Source organism: Megalopta genalis, chromosome 10 (genome assembly GCF_051020955.1).
Source record: "Megalopta genalis isolate 19385.01 chromosome 10, iyMegGena1_principal, whole genome shotgun sequence".
Classification (NCBI taxonomy): Eukaryota; Metazoa; Arthropoda; class Insecta; order Hymenoptera; family Halictidae; genus Megalopta; species Megalopta genalis.
In genome coordinates, this window is record NC_135022.1 from 14385966 (window position 1) to 14408926 (window position 22961).

General features: G+C 37.1%; 2 protein-coding genes across 3 annotated transcripts in view; both read right to left on the reverse strand.

Moving 5' to 3' along the window:
* LOC117220183 (GTP-binding protein Di-Ras2) overlaps window positions 1-13075 on the reverse strand; it is a 76454-nt gene extending 63379 nt beyond the window's left edge. The window contains exon 1 of the mRNA XM_033469907.2: window positions 11647-13075. The gene's annotated coding sequence lies outside the window, so the exon portion shown is untranslated. The remainder of the gene's footprint in view (window positions 1-11646) is intronic.
* Window positions 13076-13213: 138 nt separating this feature from the next.
* The window catches only part of Ntan1 (N-terminal amidohydrolase 1), a 52956-nt gene continuing 43208 nt past the window's right edge, over window positions 13214-22961 (reverse strand). For both annotated transcript variants that reach the window (XM_033469905.2, XM_033469906.2), the window contains 6 exons: window positions 21399-21586; window positions 19425-19490; window positions 17271-17453; window positions 15846-16054; window positions 14648-14809; window positions 13214-14546 (listed from right to left, as the gene is read on the reverse strand). In XM_033469905.2, coding sequence (XP_033325796.1) covers window positions 14421-14546; window positions 14648-14809; window positions 15846-16054; window positions 17271-17453; window positions 19425-19490; window positions 21399-21585 — 933 coding nt within the window. In that variant the 5' untranslated portion in view covers window position 21586 and the 3' untranslated portion in view covers window positions 13214-14420. The remainder of the gene's footprint in view (window positions 14547-14647; window positions 14810-15845; window positions 16055-17270; window positions 17454-19424; window positions 19491-21398; window positions 21587-22961) is intronic.

The following is a 22961-nucleotide window of genomic DNA, read 5'->3' on the forward strand; positions in this document are numbered from 1 at the left end:
AAAAACACCGAGCTAGCTATTTTAATATTTACATTTCTACGTTATACACATAATTTCATGTCAGCAAAGCTGAAAGAATGTAGTGACCCTCAGGAACACAAAAACATTGTACCACCATGTTATCAATTAGCAATATTTTTAAATTTATTAAAACGTAAAAACCTTAAATATCTGGATTTTCAAATAAATGGACTTAGGCCACTTTCAAAATAAACGGCTCATATATATATATATATATATATTATTGGTATATATATTCATCTATTGGTACACGATGTCGAACCGTCTTGATCAAAGTGTGCTTATGTACGAATATGGTTGCCAGATATGCATAAGGACGATATGGAAGGTTTATTTGTACTTCGATAACGCGGAGAGAAGAGAAGCAACGAAGCCAATAGCTCGATTGAAGAATACTGACGTTTAGCTTTTCGTACCATTTTAGCATCGACCCAAACCAAAACCCAAGCCATCACTGCGTCGTTAAAGCCGCGAGACATGTCCAATTGGCAAAAGCCATGCCAGAGGAAATGAGCCTTTTCGGTCTAAACGTTCTTTTCGAAAATGTCGGAGGACACTTTTCTGAAGCGTTTCATGTCTAAATTGAAACACATCGCTGTGGATAAACATCCGCATTTAACACGCTATAAGTGCCGAATATCAAGCCTACAAATATTACTGCCCCGGAGTCATGATGTAGAAGAGTGTAGAGGAACGCAAATATGTATTAGTGGAATATCAGTGTGAATCAGAAATGATTCCGCCACAGGAATTACAGGCCACGCTTCGGTAGTCGGAGGGTTAATCTATAAATCCGAAGCTAGAAAATTAAAAATCACAGGAAGTGGTAGATTAACTCTCTGCAGTCGAGTGACGGCTATAAGGCGCCATTATAAATTGTTATATCAGGTTCCAAAATCATTTTTCCATTATCAGATTTGTTTACATTTAAAACACTGTCAAAAGCGTAACTTTTGTACGACTCGTAAAATGCAATGAGTCATATCAAATTAGAGTATTTCAACAGATTTTCAAGTCTTTGGATTTCCAAATTTTCGGATTTTCCCGTTTTCAGATTTTCTGGCTTTCAGATTTCCGGATTTTCAGGTTTCCAGATTTTCTAGTTTCCAAATTTTAAGATCCTCAGACTCTCAGATTTCCAGATTCTCAGATTCTTAGATTCTCAATTTCTCAGTTTCTCAGATTCTCATACTCTCAGACTCTCAGATTCCCAAATTCTCAGATTTTCAGATTCTCAGATTCTTAGATTCCTAAATTCTCAGATTTCCAGATTCTCAGATTCTCAGATGCTCAAATTCTTATATTCTCAGACTCTCAAATTTTCAAATTCTCACACTCCTAGACTCTCAAACTCAGATTTTCAGATTTTCAAGTTTCTAGGTTCCCAATTTATCACACTCAAATTCTCAGATTCCCAGATTCCCAAATTCTCAGATTTTCAGATTCTCAGATTCCTAAATTCTCAGATTCCTAAATTCTCAGATTTTCAGATTCTCAGATGCTCAAATTCTTATATTCTCAGACTCTCAAATTTTCAAATTCTCACACTCCTAGACTCTCAGACTCAGATTTTCAGATTTTCAAGTTTCTAGGTTCCCAATTTATCACACTCAAATTCTCAGATTCCCAGATTCCCAAATTCTCAGATTTCCAAATTCTCAGATTCTCAGATTCTCAAATTCTTATATTCTTAGACTCTCAAATTTTCAAATTCTCACTCCCAGACTCTCAGACTCAGATTTTCAGATTCTCAAGTTTCCAAGTTCCCAATTTATCACACTCATATTCTCAGATTCCCAAATTCTCAGATTCTTAGATTCTCAGATTACCAAATTCCCAAATTTTCAAGTTCCCAAATGCTCAAATTTTCAAATTCTCACACTCTAAGACTCTCAGACTGTCAAATTTTCCGATTCTCAGTTTCTCACGTTCTCATAGTCTCAGGTTCTCAGGTCGTCAAGTTCCCAGAGTTTCGGGTTTCCAGGTTTCCAGTTCTTTAGGTTCTCAGGTTTCCACGTTTCCAGGTGTTCAGGGTACGGTACGCGTTTCGTTTTATTCGTGGGGCGTTTGAGAAACGAAGGAACTTGTGAGTAGAGCAGGCCTGAAAGATGGGAAAAGGTCGCGACTCGAGCGTACGCGCGGTTTCTGTATAGGTTGAGGGCAGACGATCGAACCCGATCGGGTATTCGCGAACGCGAGGCCGTATCGGATGGCCGATCTACCGTGAAACGATCAAAGACGAGACACGTGCCGTTGCCCGATCTATTTCTACGTCGGCCGAGCTGACTTCCCTTCTCTGTTCTGCATTCGCGTGGACGCTTCGCCTCGCCTCGGCTAGCTTCATCTCGACCCATGCTATCCTCGTTTGCACCGTTGCTCCCTTCCCCTCGCCGTTCTCTCGCTCGTCGAACATTTTCAAACTGAATCGCTGAAAAATGTTTCGCATTTCAATTCGATCGATCGGCCCTTTTTTTCGGTGCGGCTTTGTTTGCTGTTCGAATTTTTCGTTAGGGATCCCCGCGCGGGCGACGCCACTGACGGACGCCATTGCCACTGCGAGCGCGGCATGCAACGAAACCTCGCAGTAGAACTGTCTCGTTTTGGTCAGACAGCGCCGCTACTGGATCGTGCTTGCCAATCACTTGTCTACCTGTGCAGAGTGTACCGAAAATCGTGGTGTAAAATCGTGGGAGTATTATTATACGGAGAAATTGATTTAGAGATCTGTGAAATTTGATGTAGAAATATTATAGTAATTTTAACAGAATCGTAAAATCACAAAGGATCTCCAATAATTCAATAGATCACTTTTGTTTACTATGTTTCAAAATACGTTTCATTATACACGGGCAAATAATAAATCGTGGGAGTATTATTTTACGGAGAAATTGATTTAGAGATCTGTGAAATTTGATGTAGAAATATTATAGTAATTTTAACAGAATCGTAAAATCACAAAGGATCTCCAATAATTCAATAGATCACTTTTGTTTACTATGTTTCAAAATACGTTTCATTATACACGGGCAAATAATAAATCGTGGGAGTATTATTTTACGGAGAAATTGATTTAGAGATCTGTGAAATTTGATGTAGAAATATTATAGTAATTTTAACAGAATCGTAAAATCACAAAGGATCTCCAATAATTCAATAGATCACTTTTGTTTACTATGTTTCAAAATACGTTTCATTATACACGGGCAAATAATAAATCGTGGGAGTATTATTTTACGGAGAAATTGATTTAGAGATCTGTGAAATTTGATGTAGAAATATTATAGTAATTTTAACAGAATCGTAAAATCACAAAGGATCTCCAATAATTCAATAGATCACTTTTGTTTACTATGTTTCAAAATACGTTTCATTATACACGGGCAAATAATAAATCGTGGGAGTATTATTATACGGAGAAATTGATTTAGAGATCTGTGAAATTTGATGTAGAAATATTATAGTAATTTTAACAGAATCGTAAAATCACAAAGGATCTCCAATAATTCAATAGATCACTTTTGTTTACTATGTTTCAAAATACGTTTCATTATATACACGGGCAAATAATAAATCGTGGGAGTATTATTTTACGGAGAAATTGATTTAGAGATCTGTGAAATTTGATGTAGAAATATTATAGTAATTTTAACAGAATCGTAAAATCACAAAGGATCTCCAATAATTCAATAGATCACTTTTGTTTACTATGTTTCAAAATACGTTTCATTATACACGGGCAAATAATAAATCGTGCGAGTATTATTTTACGGAGAAATTGATTTAGAGATCTGTGAAATTTGATGTAGAAATATTATAGTAATTTTAACAGAATCGTAAAATCACAAAGGATCTCCAATAATTCAATAGATCACTTTTGTTTGCTATGTTTCAAAATACGTTTCATTATACACGGGCAAATAATAAATCGTGGGAGTATTATTTTACGGAGAAATTGATTTAGAGATCTGTGAAATTTGATGCAGAAATATTATAGTAATTTTAATAGAATCGTAAAATCACAAAGGATCTCCAATAATTCAATAGATCACTTTTGTTTACTATGTTTCAAAATACGTTTCATTATATACACGGGCAAATAATAATGCACATTCCATCGTTGTTGTATTGTTATCAGTGGCAGTATTACCTTGCTGAAACGTTCAATAGACTGAATTAAATTCCTCACACAATGGTAACAATGGTTCGGCGAAAGTTCGCAACTTTTGAAAGCAATAATTTAGACTGGAAATAGGTATATTGATAGGTGACATTTAGACGACAAGTACTGTGTCATTTTTTCAACAATAAGTATTTATGTCATTGTTTTGTAAGTTAAGCTATGATGCATAATTTTTTCAGTTTTTTGGTAGAGATATGTCGGAATCGATTATACTGTGTCTGTCATATACAGGTTTTGCACTTCGAAATCAGCATCTTGTAATTCATGCCCACCTTTCTTCAAATTAATTTTATAGAAGTCGTAGTCATCTCTTTTTCGAATCAGATGCATTCTTTTGCAAATCGTATCGTGGGTGTCACGGCAGTGAAATAATATAAATGTAGCTGTAAATAGCTTTTGCAAATTTCTTCGGTTCCACTACGGTGGAAACCGAATCATGACGATCGGACCAAAAATATAGTTAGTTTCGAACAACGTAAGCCTTCGCGAGATCCGAGAATTTCGGTGAACTTGTTGGTGGGACAAGGCTCGGCTTATCATTTATACCAGCTTCGATGATGACGCGGCTATAATTTTTTCAAAAATTGAACTGTACGGAAACAGTACTTTTTTCGTGGATGTTATTAAGGTGTGTCCACTATTAAAACAGTACTTTGTTACATAAACACGATAAAATTGAAAATTTCAGAGCAATTCCGTATTGAACTTGAATTTTATTACAGTAGTTTGAAAAATCTAAGTAGAAGAAATTGATTTACAAAAATATCGATTTCACTCAGAGAAGATTTTGATTTGTAAATAAGGCGAATATAATCTGCAATAGAATAAATTGCTTGTGCAAAAGGATAAATTTGGTGAAATTTAAAAAATCAATCAATCAAAAAAAAAAAGGTGAATTCGATGTGTAAAAAGGATGAAATTGATTTTCAAAAATACGAATATGAATTGCGAGAGAATGAAATTTAAAGTGCGAAATCTGCTCAAGGGGATTCGCAAGTACATACGTGCAAATACTTCGGAGGATTAATGGAGATATACAGAGTGTACCGAAAACGTGTCACTCCACAATACGTGTCAATACTTCCGGGGATTAATCTACACGTTAACCCCCTGGCTACGGCAGATTTTGATAAATATCGCTCGCGCGGCATATGCTAGGTCAACCACAATCTACGGTATGAACAATGAAATTTTTCATCGACGTACACAGCTTCCAGGTTTATATTGAAATCCGTGAAATTGTGATCGTTTCTGATCAAGTTTGCTAGTCGCCAATAGACGCCAAAAGTCCGCATTTTCCAGAACGATTGCAGAAATTTGCAAAAGCTATTTAAAACTTATATTAGCTATTTATATATAGATATTATATTATTATATTATATAGATATTATATTATTATATTATATATATATTATTATTATATTATATATATATTATTATTATTATTATATTATTATTATTATATTATTATTATTATTATTATTATTATTATTATTATTATATTATATTATATTATTATAAATTATATATATTAAGCTATTTATATTATTTCACTGTCGTGACACCCACAATACGATTTGGTTTGCAAAAGAATGCATTTGATTCGAAAAAAAGGATGAATATGACTTCTATAGAATTAATTTGATTTGAAGAAAGGTGAGCATGACCTGCAAGATGCTGATTTCGGAGTGCAAAACCTGTATATGACTGACACAGTATGATCGATTCCGATATATTTCTATCAAAAAATTGAAAAAATTTGCACCTCGATTGCACTTTGGAAAAAAATTTTTAAACTGCCTATAGATGACCACAATAGTCTAGAACAGTAGTTCCCAACTTTTTTCCCCACCCAATCACCACTGAACCAGTCCTTATGTACATACTTATACATATGTATATATAAAATAACTGAAGAAGAGGATGTCGACCAACCATGAACGGTTGAAAAATGTTGATAAACAAAAGGAATTCGAATTAATCAAATTCATCTATTAGAAACGAAAGGGGTATAACGGAATTAAAATTATAAAATTTAATGAAATAGTCGAATTTGAATTTGGAAAATCGGTACGTTTGTATATTCGGTTTAATTTTTGTTCAATTGAACGCAAACCAGGTTCAAGATTGAATTTGGCTCCATAGTTTATTGGCCATTGCTATCATCTCGGAAAATTCTGTTTTACATAAATATGTGGACGTGAATAGAAACAAGATATAGAATGCAGAATATAGAAAGAAATATTTTAGAATTTATCACTGAGGAAGTAATTGAATTGTTACAATGAATTTTTATGTATAAACAGACATGGATTTTTGATTATGGTTATGAACTCTTGTCCGATATTCTTTAGTGCTTCAATTATGGATGATCAAAGAAAATGTTCGCAAAGCCTGCCTTTTGTTATATATACACACACACACACACTTTGAAGTCATTTGAAAACTATTGTATACGCAACGCAAGCGAATAATGTGTTCCTTCTACAAGAAAGGATATAAAATGGCTTTCAAACTTTTTAAAGAATACCTGGCCCTTTTTTTAGCAAGCACGAAATTCAATGGTACGGCGCGGCGGCGTGTAGCGGCGCGAGCTGGGTTGTACTTTGCGGACAAAAATTGTTCGCGTCGGCTGAAAGTACCAGCTGAAAGTACCTTTCTTTCTTGAATAATCTTAATCAGTTGAGAATGGTGTTCTCCTGCATTTCGTCTACTTATTTTTGTCAAAAATACATAAAATCCACAGTTTATTAATCACTTGTTGGATTGCCGATTTTATACATTTATATACAAAATCAGTAGGTGAGAAACAAAATTAGAAGAATTTTCGGAAATTGTTATATCGTTTTCAATTTATTATAATTATCAAAAGAGGAAAGACATCTTACGTATCTTACGTATCTTGCAATTAACTTGGTAATCGTAAGAAATATGAATTAAGACTGGAACTACCATACCCTAAACGCGACAATATTGTTTTATAACAATAATAAGATTGTATTTATTTCAACCTTCTACGATTTCTATTATGACATGCTCGAATAAAGGCGTTTATAACATCAGGAACTGTGCAAGAAAAAATCAGAAACTAGTCACTTTTATTGTTTTAATTATATTTACTATTATTAAGCAGAAAGATATCTCCTGTTTCAATGATTTTATTAAGGACACAATAATGTGTCAGTAACTATCTTTGATCTTGTTTCTGTTTGTTGCTCCACCTTTTCATTTCGGTTATTAATGCATAAAATTCAAGGTCTAGTTATAATTCGCAAACTAATAAATATCGAACTCGAGGTTCAAATGACGTTCTTTTACTCGTTTGTATGAATCGCCCTGTATGCTTCCTTCGCGGTTTCGTTTTCAAGGAAATCTAATGCGAAAAGTCGTCGAACATGCGGGATATTTTCGATCTGGCGCTGCAGTTAGAAAAGGGGTATTTGTTCGTCGAAAAACAAATCGAAAGTATGCTGTACCATTTTTTCGGGCGAGTTCCGTTTCCGATAAAATCGGCCTCAAATATCCGCCAGGCCATTAGGCAATTAGTATTGTAGTCACAAAATGTGGAATCGCCGAGTCGTGATCGGACACGACAACGAAATGCCAGGAATTATTTTTCTCGATACTTGGAACATCAAAATCCTACTTTACATTTTTCATTTAGTCATTTCACTGTTATTATAAGAAATTTATATTCTTTAAGGATAGACTTTTTATATTATCAATTAGATCGGAATTTACATTAGAGTTTATATTTTAATAACCGTGTTCCTTTTCATTCTGCAGGATCGGAAGAAATAAGAAACCGACAGCGAGACCTTTTTCTTTGTAATTTCGTTCTCACGGAAATCAATTCTGCATACTTCTCAATCTGCGCGTAGCTCGAGGCACGAAATGTTTAGTCCGCATCTCTTAACCATTCTCGCAATAATCCTTGTCGATCGTATCACTTACATCTGTCTGAAGATGCGTGTGTTCGACAGGCGATACTCTGTTTAGCCGCCCGCATCTGTCCCCCATTTCTACAGCCTCGTGTATCCTTTAATATCAAAGTGACGCAACGGTGAAAAATTAATAAGATGGAACGATAAATAATTGACCCTTGCACGAAGTTTGTATACTGTTGTGAATAAGTAATATTGGGTCAAATTGACTCAGTGCGAGAAATAAGTCGGTTCGTTTAACTGTTAGAACTTATCTTATTTCCCGCACTGGGTCAATTTGACCCAATATTACTTATTCACAACGGTATACAAACTTCGTGCAAGGGTCAATTATTTATCGTACCATCTTATTAATTTTATAAATTAATAAGATATATACTTTAGAAATATATATTATGTATATAAATAAATATATTATATATATTATAATATATATATTTTGTAAATATATATAATATATATTATATTATATATAATCTATTATATATTATATAATATAATAATAATAATTATATTATATATATATTATATTATAATAATAATATTATATAATAATTTATTATATTTTATATAATATATATTACGTACGTATACATATGTTATAAAATTCTATAAATATATAATATATTAATATAAATATATATAAACATATATATACATATATATATAATATATTGATACAAATATATATAATATATAATATAATTTCAATATAAATATCTTCGCGTAACGAGCTTCTCAGTAGTTGTCGCGGAACTTGCACTGAACGTGCAGACTTGTAGCAAATGGTAAACAAGCGCTGTAGTATAGATATATCTGTCCAAACAACTTCGTTCCTTATCGCACCCCAACGACATCGAAATAAAATGGAGATTCATTAAAATTGCAAAGACACACGGTACAATCTCATTGGGCCAATTTGACCCATAAATTCCGTATATACGGTCAGGGAGACCTTTTTCGAATCATTTACCAAGAACAGAAACATATAATATTTATTCGCAAAATAAGTAAGTAACACTTCGACGTAAACGTACAATCGTAGAACGTTCGAAACAAATAAATTGTTTTTAATAAAATTTGATCGAATATTGCGTCGATACAGATTTTGTAAAACAATAATTGTTGATATTAAAAGTACCATAATTATCAGCAGTTTTGTTATGTTGCCTGAAACGTCCAAATGCAAATAATTACGAAATAAATCATAAATTACTTCTACTTCTGCAACAATTATTAATATTCTCCGTACATCTGAACATATGAAAAAGTTTGTAGCCCCCCATTATGGGTCGGACAGACTCAATTTACGTACAAGGATTAACTCCGTAAATTCCTTCTTTGAGAATGTAAACTTATGGCGGAGGTAAGACGAGTTTTAACGGAAATTATTCACGTTGTTTAGACTTAATAAAACGATCCGCTCAGAGAGAGAGAGAGGCTCTGCGTTCCAAATTAAGTCTTTCGTAGATCATGTTCACCTTTTTACAAAACAAATTAATCCTTTTGTGGATCATATCCAGCTCTCCGCACTCCAAATTAATCGTTCTGTAGATCGTATCGGGCGACCTTTTCGCACAACAAATTAATCCTTTCGCAGGTTTCATTCAGTCATTTTCAATATCAAATTACGGATTGCAGATCAATATTGGCCGTCTTTTAATCAGTTTTTAAATTTAATATGAATTTATATACTTAGTATAAAATAATATACCATTACGAATAATCAATCTCCATTAATCTTCGATACTTATTTAAACAAGGTTATACATCTTTTTTCAATTTTGCATGAATTTGTTACAAATTATTATTAGAATTATATAATAATAATAATAATAATTATTGTTATTATTATTATATAATTCTAATAATAATTTGTAACAAATTCATGCAAAATTGAAATAATTAATTATAATATAATAATAATAATTATTATTATTATTATTATAAGCGAGTTCAATATCCAGAAGGGTGAATTTTGTTAGCAAAGATGTGAATATGATTTCCAAAATGGTTAATTTTTCACTGGAAAAAACTGACTATGATCTACAGAAGGATCAAATTCGGAGTTCAAAAAGTCCAGTAGGAATTTTTAATGCAATAAAGAGATGAATACGACCTACGAACAGATTAATTTCGAGTGCCGAACTCGTGGCATACGACGTTTCACCCGCACACTCGAAAACTGTGCCAAATTTTGACGCGAAGAACGGGCTTACTGTTGACGTTCTCGAGAATAAGGTCCCGGATAAACAATACATTAATGCACAAACACGGTTCCTTGTAAGCGCCAAAAGCCGAGGGACACGTACGGTCTCGATCGGCGGCGACTCGACCCGAGAAGCGACAACTGAATCAATCCGGTGGCTGTTAAAAAAAAAGGCGATCATCGCGTAGTAGTGGCCTTTCGAGTCGCAAGCAGTTCCGGCGAACGGCGTGACTCGCTTTATTCCCTCGATTCCACGGCCTTTGAGCTTCGAAAGTTTTCGGGAAACGCGTCCGCGGCATTAATCGGAAAAAGCGTTCTATTAACGGCTCTCCTTTCAACCGAAGTAGCGTCGGCGGACGTTACTTTCTTTCAGGGGAGAGAAAGGGCAAGCGAGAAGAAGGTAGGCGGTCGGAATGACGCTCGATCCGTTAACGGTCTCTTTCATGCGTCTCGTTAACGAGGGGGGACACGCGCGAATATGGGGCAGAGATGCAAATCCGCCGCGTAATCGTATCGCCGGATTCGGAAGAGAAAGTTTCAGGACTCGGAAGGGAGGACGCGAGCGGGGCCGTGTTAAATAATACGCGAATCGGAGGAGGAGAGGGTGACTTGGTGCGAGGGACGGGGACGAAGGATGAAGATGAAAACGAAGAGGATGGCGACCGCCGAGGATCGCCGGAGAAGCGGCTGCTCTCCTCGAAACGAGTTATTTACGAGGGGAAATGCAATATCTCGGAAGGCCGCGGATTCTCGCGACGAAAGGAACGAACGTCTTCTCCGCAAAAACGTGTTTCACCTTAAGAGCCGAGAAGTCGCATAGCTTTCGAGCCGTCGATATCGCGATAAACCCGCCGAATCGAAGCCAACCGATTTCTTTCGGAGGGCACATACGCGGCTCGCCCTCGCAGCGAGACACCTCCACCTCTGTCCCCTAATAACACAGTTATGCCCTCGTCGACGCGACGATCGAGCCTCCCTATTCGCCTGTTCCGCTTCGAAATTTCAATTATCCTCGCGCTTGATCGGCTGGAATCGAGCGACTGCACCGAGAACAAGACCGCGAAAGCCGTAACAGAACGTCCGATTCCTCGATCGCGGAACAACATCCTCGCCCGGAGCAACAGTTGAGGGCTCGGGGACGGGCGCGAGTCGTTCAGGCGTCGGGAACGATTGATTCCGCGTGCGATCGTAAATACGCGCGTCGCTTCGGGTACGATCGGCGCGAACAATTCGAACGGTCCTGGCGAGATTCTCGGTGAAAATGAATTGTTTAAGGTGTGGAGACGACTCACCGAGGGAGCAGCGGCGAACGATCTTCGGTCGATGCTGCGAGCGGCCGAGCGTTTCGGGCAACGTGGAACGGCGACGCGCGAGCGAGACGCGAACAGATTGCACCCCGGTCGCTGCCTAGACGCCACTGAATCTCCTTCGCGATTCCTGCTGGCCGAGTGAGCGCCACCCGAACGCTCGAACCACCCCAACCACCCAATTTACCCTAACCGCCCGTCCGACTAGCCGCGTACTACGAACGTCAACCCGCCCTCAACGAGCGTGCGCAACATTATTTATTTTCTGATAATACGGTCGATCGTGCCTGGAAAGGAACGGCAACTTTCTGTTCCGTGACGATACGTTCCCGCGAGAGCCGGCTCTCTCTCTCTCTCTCTCTCTCCATTTCTCTCTTTCTTTATCTGCAACTAATCGTTCCTGACGTAGACACACGCATGAAATTTCTTTACGGCATCGACGGATTTCCTTTGGGGTGCTGCACGAACGTGGTCGGTCGGTCACTCGTATATACGTTACCAGAAAACTTGCAGCAGCGGTCTCGTTACCGTAGCATTTACGGGACACACGGTGAAACGCGTGGTGTCCTCGTTTCTGTAAAAAGGCCATCTTGGACAGCGCACCTGTTCGCTCGACTGCACGGTGTCTTTTTGCGTTCGACGCTGGAAACGGCACGATCTCGCTGGTGCACGGGCGATTTGCTGCGGAATGCACGGACGTTTCTACCGTCGGTAACGGGAAGGTATTTCACAGGAGAAACGTTGGGAAAACGGCTCGTTGGTCCGGTACGTTTACGTACGGCCGCTCGATCCTCGTAAACACGAAATGCAGCTGACCACGGGAGACAGGCAATTACCAAAACAAACGATGCTCGCATAAATATTTTTTCATCTGGTGTTTATGCGCTTCGGCTCCGTTGCTCTAGAGCTCAAAGAACGAGGCGGCCAATATTTGTTTTCAATCATTTATTGCATAAATATATAAATATATATATATATATATATATATATATATATATATATATATATACATATACGTATCACCATTAATGTGAAAACATCGTTTCCGCGTAACAAGGAAAAGAGAGCGTAACGAGTCGAACGGAAAACGCGACGAGAGGACGATGAAACGCTTTAAACAAGGCTCGAATTTAACAAACACGTTCCTTCGTCTCGCTCTGCTCGCAAATGTTTCTATCGGCGAGAACCGACACCTAGCCAACGTTCGACCGCGAAGAATGCAGATCTTTTCACCGTGATCGTCGTCTTCGTCGTGATCGTTGTCGCAATTCGTTACGAATGCTTTTCGCTGTCTTCATAACATATGAAAAATATACACGTGTATGTATACAATAGATAAATCTGTTTGAAGTTTCTAAGAAATAGAATCGTTACAACTAGTATCAAGTTTAATCAGTTCGTGTATAGAGCGGAGGGGGGGGCGAAGGGGGCGGGAGGAGCGATCGGAAGCAGCGCGCGTGGCCGCGTGCTCGTACAAAAACGGACCCGTGACTCCTCCCGATCGGTCGTAATTTCATATCCAGGGTGAGAAATAACATCGCGTAACATGATCTCGTTTTTTCGTGTGGGTTTTCTTTATCCTCAACATTTTCTATATTTGATTGAAACTCACTTTCGTCGAAGCGTTTCACGTAACAAAATCGCACGGAGAACGGATGGAGCGTACAAACGAGAGCGTTCCTCGAGATACGTCTCGACGCCGTACGAAACGACGCGACGTTACGGAAAACCGATGCGAGCAGGCAACGGGCGTGCCGCTCCGAACGCGCTTTCCTTCGTTTCTCCGTGTTCTCGTGTGCAGACTCCGCGTTATAATATTTACATCGTTCCCTAATTTCTTCGGTTTTGCTTCCCGTTTTATGGCAAGTACGGTATGTCCGTCGCGCGAACGGTCCGGATCGAGAAGGCGAATAGGAAGGAGAAGAACAGGATAGCGCGTCGTGAATTCGCCGGTGATTCGTTCGCGCGCTCGAAACAAGAAATTCGCTGGTGATCTCGATGGAAGCGCGCGTCGACGATCGAAACAGCGAGTCGACGCGCGCGGAATGGTGTCCGCATTCTTTCTCGAACGAGAAAGGAGGGGGAACAACAACAAAAATAAAGAGAAGAGGAATCGCAACGCGCGTACGTACTTAGCATTAAATATAACTTGAGAGAAGGAGAAAGTACAGGTGGTAGAATAGAACAAGAGCAAAAGAAACTTAACAACCGGCGATCGTTAACCCTTACTCTACCGTGATACCTAACAATAACCGTTCGAAGTGATTCTAAACAGTAACGATACGATCGTTCGAACGGCTGTTTCCTGTTATTCCCAGGCAACCGCGAGTCGATCGGCGAGAGGCGTGCACGCACGATCCGATCGAGTAGTTCTTATAATCGTAATCGTAATCGTTATCGTTGCGCGCGCATACAAGTAACAAGGGCGAACATTATTATACACGTCGAAGGGAGAAGGGCGAAAGCGAAGGACAGGAAAGCAGTTCCCGCGGCGAGCCGTTCGCGTGTTTCCTCGGGAATAATAAATAATCGGAGAAAAATAGAACGAACAAATCATTTTGACGAACAATGCTGGACAAGATTGAAAGGCGAAACGCAAGGCACGGGCGCGTTTTGTTTAGTTTGCGAGAGCGCTGATTCTTCTTAGGAGGCTCGCGGTACGATTTTTGGATTTTCTATCACCAGGGTAATTCCGCGAACTGCCCTTTTTTGTCTTCGATTCGGCGAAAGACGACGAGGGAGCGAAACGGCAGGCAGCGTTAATATCTTATAGGTTGCCAAACGCCGGTGGTCTCGTCTCGGCGGTAGTAGTGAGGTCTGTTGTCTCGGAAGACGGTCACGGCTGGGAACTGATTGTCCTGGATGTACTTGAGCGTCGCGCGCACCTGAAACCAATGGGAACGGTTTGAATCGTTGCTTGTTTCGGATCAAAGAGAAACTTACGGGAACAAAAGGCTTCTACGGAAGGTACAAAAGGGTTGCCTACCTGTGACACAAAGTGTGGCGGTTCCACCTCCGGCGAAGTCGACAGGTGCTGCAGGATAAACTGATCGGATTGAGCCAACCAGAGGTCCACTCCCCGCAGAGGATCGTAGTTGAACGGACCGATCCGCAGCAATCCGAGCGTACAGTCGTAAACGTCGAGGACCTGCGTGGAAATTAACAAAGTTTTCAACTTACTCCTCTCGATTGCGGCTATATCGGAAGCCGGGAATTACAGCGCGCTACAGAAATACAGCATCACCTGGATTTTTAGTTGTTTTACAGATTAGAGTAAGAATGCGAGAACATCTATGTCAGCTGAACGGGTATGATATGATTAGACTCTGCGGATTTTTATACAAAGTAATAGTTGAGAGCACTAATTACAAGATGCAGGAACTATGTAGATATTTATTTCATTTCTTAATCATTTTGATAAGTTGAAAATAGTTGAGTAGTATTTTTTGAAATTCCTCGAATGTTTTTACTGTTTTGTGATTCATCAACTTTTGTTTTTGTCATGAATGCATAAAATCCGTCGTCCAGTGACGAGTGATGTATACCAGAAGGATTTTATCGAAATTTCCTGTCAAAACACAGGAAAATGTATACTGAAATGTTATTATTTTTTACACAAAGTCGGAAAATGAGTGGTTCCTGAGGTCGTTTGAAGTAACTTTTTCCTTAGCGAAAATGCAATGTTCGACTTTGTTTATAAGTTATTAATGAAGAATACTGACCAATAAGAGGCGAGCTCGGCTGGCGCAAGGCGGCCAAAAATGGACAATTTAATATAATAATAAATAATATAATAAAATAATATATAATATTATACAATAATATACAAAATAATGTATAAATAATATAATAATACCATAAAATATATAAATAATATAATAATACAATAAAATATATAAATAAATATAAAAACGAGTCTCAAGACTCGAATAGTCATATCTCCTCTTCCCAAATTATCCACTTTTGTGCACAATCTGAGCAATCAATTAGAAAGAATTTGCTGTAAATCGTTTCGTCTAAAACAGCAATTTCGATGAGATTCAATGTAAACTTCGTTCTATCTCATACTGTTTCAGCTCACGTAGATGACTGTTTTTGCATTCTTACTCCACTGTCAAAAATAATCTAAAGATCAGTTGATGCAATTATTAGGCACCGCACTGTATTTAAACACGCACACGCACCTGTTGGCCTCCGGTCAAATGCCTGGCAGATCGCAGCGCTTGATCGGGACCTTTGTCGGGGAAGGTAGCGGGGAAAATTTCGCCGGTTTTCACGTTCAAACCGATACCATAGATCACCGGCCAGTGAATCCCCCCTCTCACGGTGGTGTTCAGCTCGCCCACGCAGCACAGAGTCAGGTCGATTTCCACCGGTTGCTTGTGAAACGCCACTACAAACAAAAAGGCAAACCGTTTTCCCGTCTGAATGTTTCACTTCCTGTTGCTCGAAACGCTCAAGTTTCGAATGCTTATCGAACTATAACCGTGGACATTTTTGCGTATTTTTACAGTTTTGGGCACTGCGTTTACTTAAATATGGACCTCTCTGTGTGAAAATTTAACCAATTGTAAGTTGATTATATTTATCTATTTATGCATTTATAATTTTCTATATTATGTAATAAAATATAATATATTATTATAGACTATATCATAGAAAAATAGATTAAAATATACTATATTATTATTTATTATATGTTATATATATAAAATTGTATATTATATTATACAGTATACTATATACTACTACTACTATCTCTTCATTTAAGGCCCTGTTTGCGAGAAAAATTATTTTGAAAAATAATACTATTGAATACATTTAAAATGACGCGTCTGATCATGACGTATCAATTCTACTTCTTACTACATGCTCAATTCTTCGTCGTATCACATGCCACGCGAACTTAGCGCATCCTCTAATTAATTTTTCTCAAAAACGCAGTATTAAATGGAAAAATGTTATTCTTCTTTTTCCGCTTGAAACTGATTTCACTAGGATATTTAGAACGCAAAAGAGTTCAAATACCATCAACGACGATAAATTTTCGGTTTATGATCAAGTTCGTAACAAAGTGATTAACTCTCTGAAAATTGTGAAATATCAAGTTAACAAGGCTGAACATTTACAATTTAATCGTGCAGCAGAATATGTTGGAGGTGTTCATTCTTCTTAATTTGACACTCCATAATTTTCAGAGGATTCATTATTTTATTATGCAGAGGAAACAAACGAGTAAACAATATTGCACGACAGGAGAAAACAAAAACTACCGAATGACGTGCGAAATATAACTATTTTGCCGCAATTATTATACGGGAAATGTAAATCGAAACTTAAAACTGCACGAACTTCTGGATGAGCCTATTATTTTGAACTTGTTATTTTAGTAAAAGTATTTTTTATTTTTTGATATTTCAAAAATTAACAAAGACTAGCAAACAGAATTTTGTACGCAGGTCTCATTCCCCTTTACCCTCGATTGCTCGAAAGTTCAGTTCGTTGCATCAATCGATCATCTCATTGCTATCATCGCAGCACCACCATAAACGCACGCTTAGGCTAGTATAAAGACTATGCGTCATCGCCGGACGGTCAACTCAACTTACTAAGAATGTTGCAGAACAATTCCTCGGAGTAATTCCTAGGGTCGGAGTAGCCGCCGACCAATTGCAGCTCCAGACGACCCTCTGGGAAGCCAAGAGCCAGTTCGGTCACCTTTTGGACCATCGCCGTCGCGGCATCCTCGGTACCAGCCCCGTCAAGATGCGCCATCGCCGCAGCACCCGAACCTGCAATCGCATCAAACAATCTATTAGCGACTACTGAAATCCACTTGCATGAACTTGCCAGATGACGAGCAAAGTTGGGCCAATTCAATTTAGCAATATAATTGCATTGTATTTCAATTACATTATTCAAACTTTTCAGTTAATTCAACTACTAATTATTTCAATCAGGAGCGTAATTCAAATGCAATGCAATTGAAATACGACGTAATTGAAATACAGTCCTTTAAATTATAGCCCAGACTTCTGAGAAAGTGAAATACATTCTCATGTTTCTTCTTTCGTATACTCATTTTTTGTCTCTTCTACGTATTTTCTTCTCTATTATATTGTAAATTTATTCATAATTTTATTATGATATATAATATATAATATAATTATATATAATATAATTATATTCTATTAATTCATAATTTTAATTCAATTACATCGTAATTCGTAAATAATGTAATTTAATTACTCGGTATTCATACATCTTATTATATATACAGGCTAAATCCTCATAAGGATTTGGGCCCCTCGTACAGACCCGATCACAAGCGATGAGCAAGAGTAAATTAATTATTTGTCCGTGATTACAGATTGCCAATTAATGATTACAGATTACTAAATATAATCATGATTATTGATTTATTCTGGTAACAATTAATTTGACTAATGATCATGATTACCACGATTACTTTCCGTTATCGATTACAAAGCTGCCACAAAATAATTGATTACTCCCTCAACTCTGATCAAAGTCTACAGAAAAAGTAACGTGTCCAGAAATGCGTGCCTCCAAAAATATTTTGAAAGAAGTTAGTGAACAAAATTATAAACGAACCTAAACATACTCAGTTGTATTGCTAAATATTTGATTAATATTGCATTGCTAACCTTTCACACTCCCTTGCGCCGTCTTAATACTTTGTAATAGTTTCGCATAGCTTTTCACACGATTTTTAACTTGTTTTTGATTCTCTTCACTTTCTTTTACATGTTTTTTTAACAATTATAGCCTTCGCACAATGCAAATAACAATATTCGCTTTTTAAATAAATATGTAGGCATGTTTTAAAGCCATTAAATGTTCAAAATATTTTATTAATATTTTTTTGGAGTGTTTTTGAGTCTTTTAACGAGTGTTAGTTAATATTTATAAACATCTCGATGCTTTCTTGTTCATAACAAAGCAATTCTTATCTTCACTGCAGCTACAACTTCATTGTATATTATTTTAACAAGCCACAGCGAATGCCGTGCAAACATCGCGTTGCAAACTGCTTATGGCTTCAAGTTAGCGCATGCAGTCAAAGGACTAGATAGCTCCCTTAGCTAGTTTCTCCACATAATTTTCAGAGTTACCAAAATACCGCAAGCAAGTCACTGCGCGATATCGTGCTTTAACCCTTAAATGCATGATTTCTTGTTTTGAATTTTTTTAAATCGTTTTTTATAGGAATGTAGTCATAGGTTACGTAAAAAATAAATAAAAAAATCTAGGTAATAATATCGAGTATTTATTTTGAAAAAAAGTTGTACGTAGACTTTTGGCAACAGTATGCGTTTATTACTGAAATTATTGTAGACGTAAACAAATGGTCATGTATTTATATTATCTATTAGTATAGGAATTTTCACATTATTTATAAATGAAATGCAGCGAAGCAATTGCGATTTTTGTTGCGACACAAAGCAACCTTGCATTCGATGCACTCGGTCCGTGAAAATCCTTTGCAACCTGGAAGTTATCACCCATCACGTTGAAATGTCAAAAAACATATAACTTACTCGCCAAAAGTAATGTCAAGTCTTTTATTTCACACATGGTCTATTGTCTATTGTTATCAACGTGTGTTCGGAAACGCGCATACTCAGGTTTTTGAATAAAATTAAGTGGAACTGGAATGTAGATAATTGGCAACAATATGCATTTAAGGGTTAAAGCTTACTGAAACAGCTGTAGTCACTGTTGAACATCACAATGCTTACCGGAATGTTTCACCACGACGATGATGCAGGTAGTCATGTCGTCGGATCCGATGATGCTCACGTTTTCTGAAAGAAAGAAGGATATAGTGCAGTAAAGCCGATGCAAACGTGTCCAGAGCAAAAAAGATACCGCACAGTCTGACGAAACGATCTAACAGGAATCAAAAATCGATTTTCGTAAAATTGTAAACTAGGAAAAGATTGGTGTTACTTGAGAAACAACTAATTACATCATTATATAGTGAACTTCATTTTTTAAATATTTGCCTTCGTTTTCTTGTGATCGATAATTAAAGTCACAATTAAAGTCGCTCACAAATGTCATCAAGATTTTTATGGTTCCGTAACTTTAGTTCATAATTTTGAGAAATATTACTTTAGAAATTCTAATTTAACTCTCCGCTGTCACACTGGCTCAAAATGTTCCATATCTTTTTCGAGGAAGTTATATTGTCATCAGAAGAATGAAATTAACAATTAATTCAATATACTTGGAAGTGAGATATCAAGTTCTAAAGAAGGAGACGATGTTCTAACATGTTCAAATTGTATTTTTTAATTTTTGGGTCTCAATAGTATTGCTTGGTTTTTAAGTGACAATTGTTTGAAGACCGAACTGTGTCTGAGTGACCCAATATGACATACGTGTTTCGCATAGGAGGTGTCACAACGGAGGATTAAATTAGTTATATATTTTGTTATATACATGTTAATAGATGCATACATTGCAATAAAATGTTCATAGTTTCTTTAATAACAGTGTTTAGATTAAAGGAATTATCTGAACAAAAATTTCGACTTCTAAACTTTTTTAAAGAATTGCGACCATATGCGACGAATGCAATTTACGTACGTTTCGAATACTTGCGATGATCTGATGAGAAAATGTTTTATACATGTACATCTTGCAATGCCTGTAGATTTCGATGAAATTTTTAAAAAAAGTAATTCCCTTTTAAAAGGTGTACTCGGACTTTTTCTACTGACATGACTGTAAATTAGAAGCATAGTTACAGATTCCTGGTCGCAGTTAAGTCATTTCGTCCCACTGTACAGTGACCTGGAAACCCGCTCTCTGTGACCAAAATTCAACGTTTTGAGTGTAATATATCGAAAAAGTTCGTTTTGCTACAAACTGAGAAAGTTTTTAAAAAAAAACTCTCAGAAAAAATTGAGAAAACTTTAAAGCTCTCATGTTATTCGTTTGAGATGACTCTGTGCTCAGATACGGCATTCTAAATACAAAATCATAAAATCGAAAGTAAAATTAAATGTTTCACACATCCGTTATAAAATATTAGAAAACAGGTTTTTAACGGCGGTTTCGAACATACTGACTGGTGCACTTGAAGTATTAAATCTAATTTTGATCATTTTTTAATCCATATACAAATAGCGTCAAATTTACAACAATTAAAAGTCTGAGGAAAGCATCGAAAAACTTTAAAGAGTTGTTAAGAGTTTAGGTGCAACCTCTTGCAATCTCCGCGTGTAGAATAATTTTAACAAATAAATGTAAACAGTATGTAATTTCGAAGCCTGGGTAAGCAGTTCAGCGGTAAGTGCGCTCGTCAGCAAACGCTCGCATCCGATTTCAAAACAAACCACGATATTTCAGACACTTCCAATAATCTAAAAAAAAATGCTTCGAACAGAAGTTGGTTGATATTCATTTTTCTACAAACTAAAACATAAAAACTTGCAAAACAAAATTTTATTCACAGAAGATTTCACCGAGACTTTTTAAATATTAATATACATACTTTTCACTTGACAATATATATATAATTACTTATAATATGCTGGTATCGAGACGAATCCAACGACCTACTATATATTATAATCTTGAATCCTTGAAACAACGCTAAAATAATTTTGATGGTAGAAGGCAATTTTCAGAGCACTGTTAATTTTCTACTAAATAAAATATAAAAATTTTTACACTGTGCGCCGAAGCGGATTGCGTGTACTTACTGTCTTGCGGCAAAGTTGCGGCCATTTCTCGCTGCTGGACGTAAAGAAGACCCATCGGCCCGACTAATTTCGCGGGCATCGAGTGAAGCTGCGCCGCGGTTTCGCGGTAGACCGGGTGGGCCGCGTACAAGGACCTGCTGTCCGTTGGGATGTCCTCTTGCAGGACCCCGTTCACTACCAACACCATCCTGCAGAACCGACAAAAAACAACAATAGAGGATCGACTCGGTGAAACTCTCGCGCGACACGACGACGCGATTCCTCGCGATTCGATCCGTGCGAACTGCAACAACAAAACGGATTATCGTGTATCGTCCAAAGTAAAAATGGAAGATGAACCAACACGACCGGTCGCGATAAAACCGATATTACGTCAGCCCGGCTCCGCAACCGGGCAATCGATACTTGCTGAGATTCGCGAAACGCGACGCAAAAAAGACCGCGGAGCGAGATGTCTTTCCGATGATCGAGAAACGATGTGGCGCCGACGATGGTTCCTCGATCATCGGGACGAGAAACGATCGAAAACGCTCCGCAGTGTTCGATCTTATTGACGGGGGATTTTGGGACAAATTGAACCCTTTGCTCTCGAAGCTACGGTAACTCTAAAATCAAGATATTTTTTTCTAAATTACAGTAGCGATTACATTTTTTACGATTATTTTCAACTTATAAGCATGATGTTAACCCTATTCGCGCATACGTTTGTTTACTTACAGTTTTAACAATTTATTTTTGAAATTTTGAAACATATCTGTAATCATAAACAGCGACCTCAAAAACCGCTACGTATATGTGTATTAACTTCTGTGATTTATCTAAGATCGTTTTCATATTTCGGCTAGTTTTTTGGCAGAATCGACCACTATCCTTCCGCACAGTGGGGTATTTGACCCAAAAAGACGGACACGTCTATCTTAAAACGCAATCTTTAAACTCACAAAACATTGTTAATATTCGTCCACATCGAATGAACCAGAGACCATTCTAAAATTTACACTTCCTACTTTTTAAGCATATTAATTTGAAAGAATTACTTGATATTTATTTATTATTATATATTTTATTTATTTATTTTATATATATTATATATTATTTATATATTTATTTATATAATTACACAATTACAAACTGCAAAGATTTGTTTACGTTATAATATGTAAAATACTATATATTTTCAAAATAATTTTTATTAACAATATGAAACACAATTATATCTTTATCTCAAAAAAGGCTTCCCTACAAATGTTTCAAACAGTTTAACCGTCAGTCATCTTCGTCTTAAAAGTTTATCTAACATCTTATACGTGTGTACGTGTGCCTATAATCTAAAGTATCTAAACAGTTCCTTCAAAGAAGTAGAATCGTCTAAATTAAGACTATAAAACATGAATTCGAACGAATCCAGGACCAATTCTTTTTCCGTTCTAATTGTAAAGCTTTTACGAATGTAACACGATCAGTCCGAGGACCGATATGCGCCAGGAAGCATAATTAACGCTTAATCGCGGAAGCATAATCGCGTCGCGATATTTGAAACTACAATAATGAAGATACATGGGT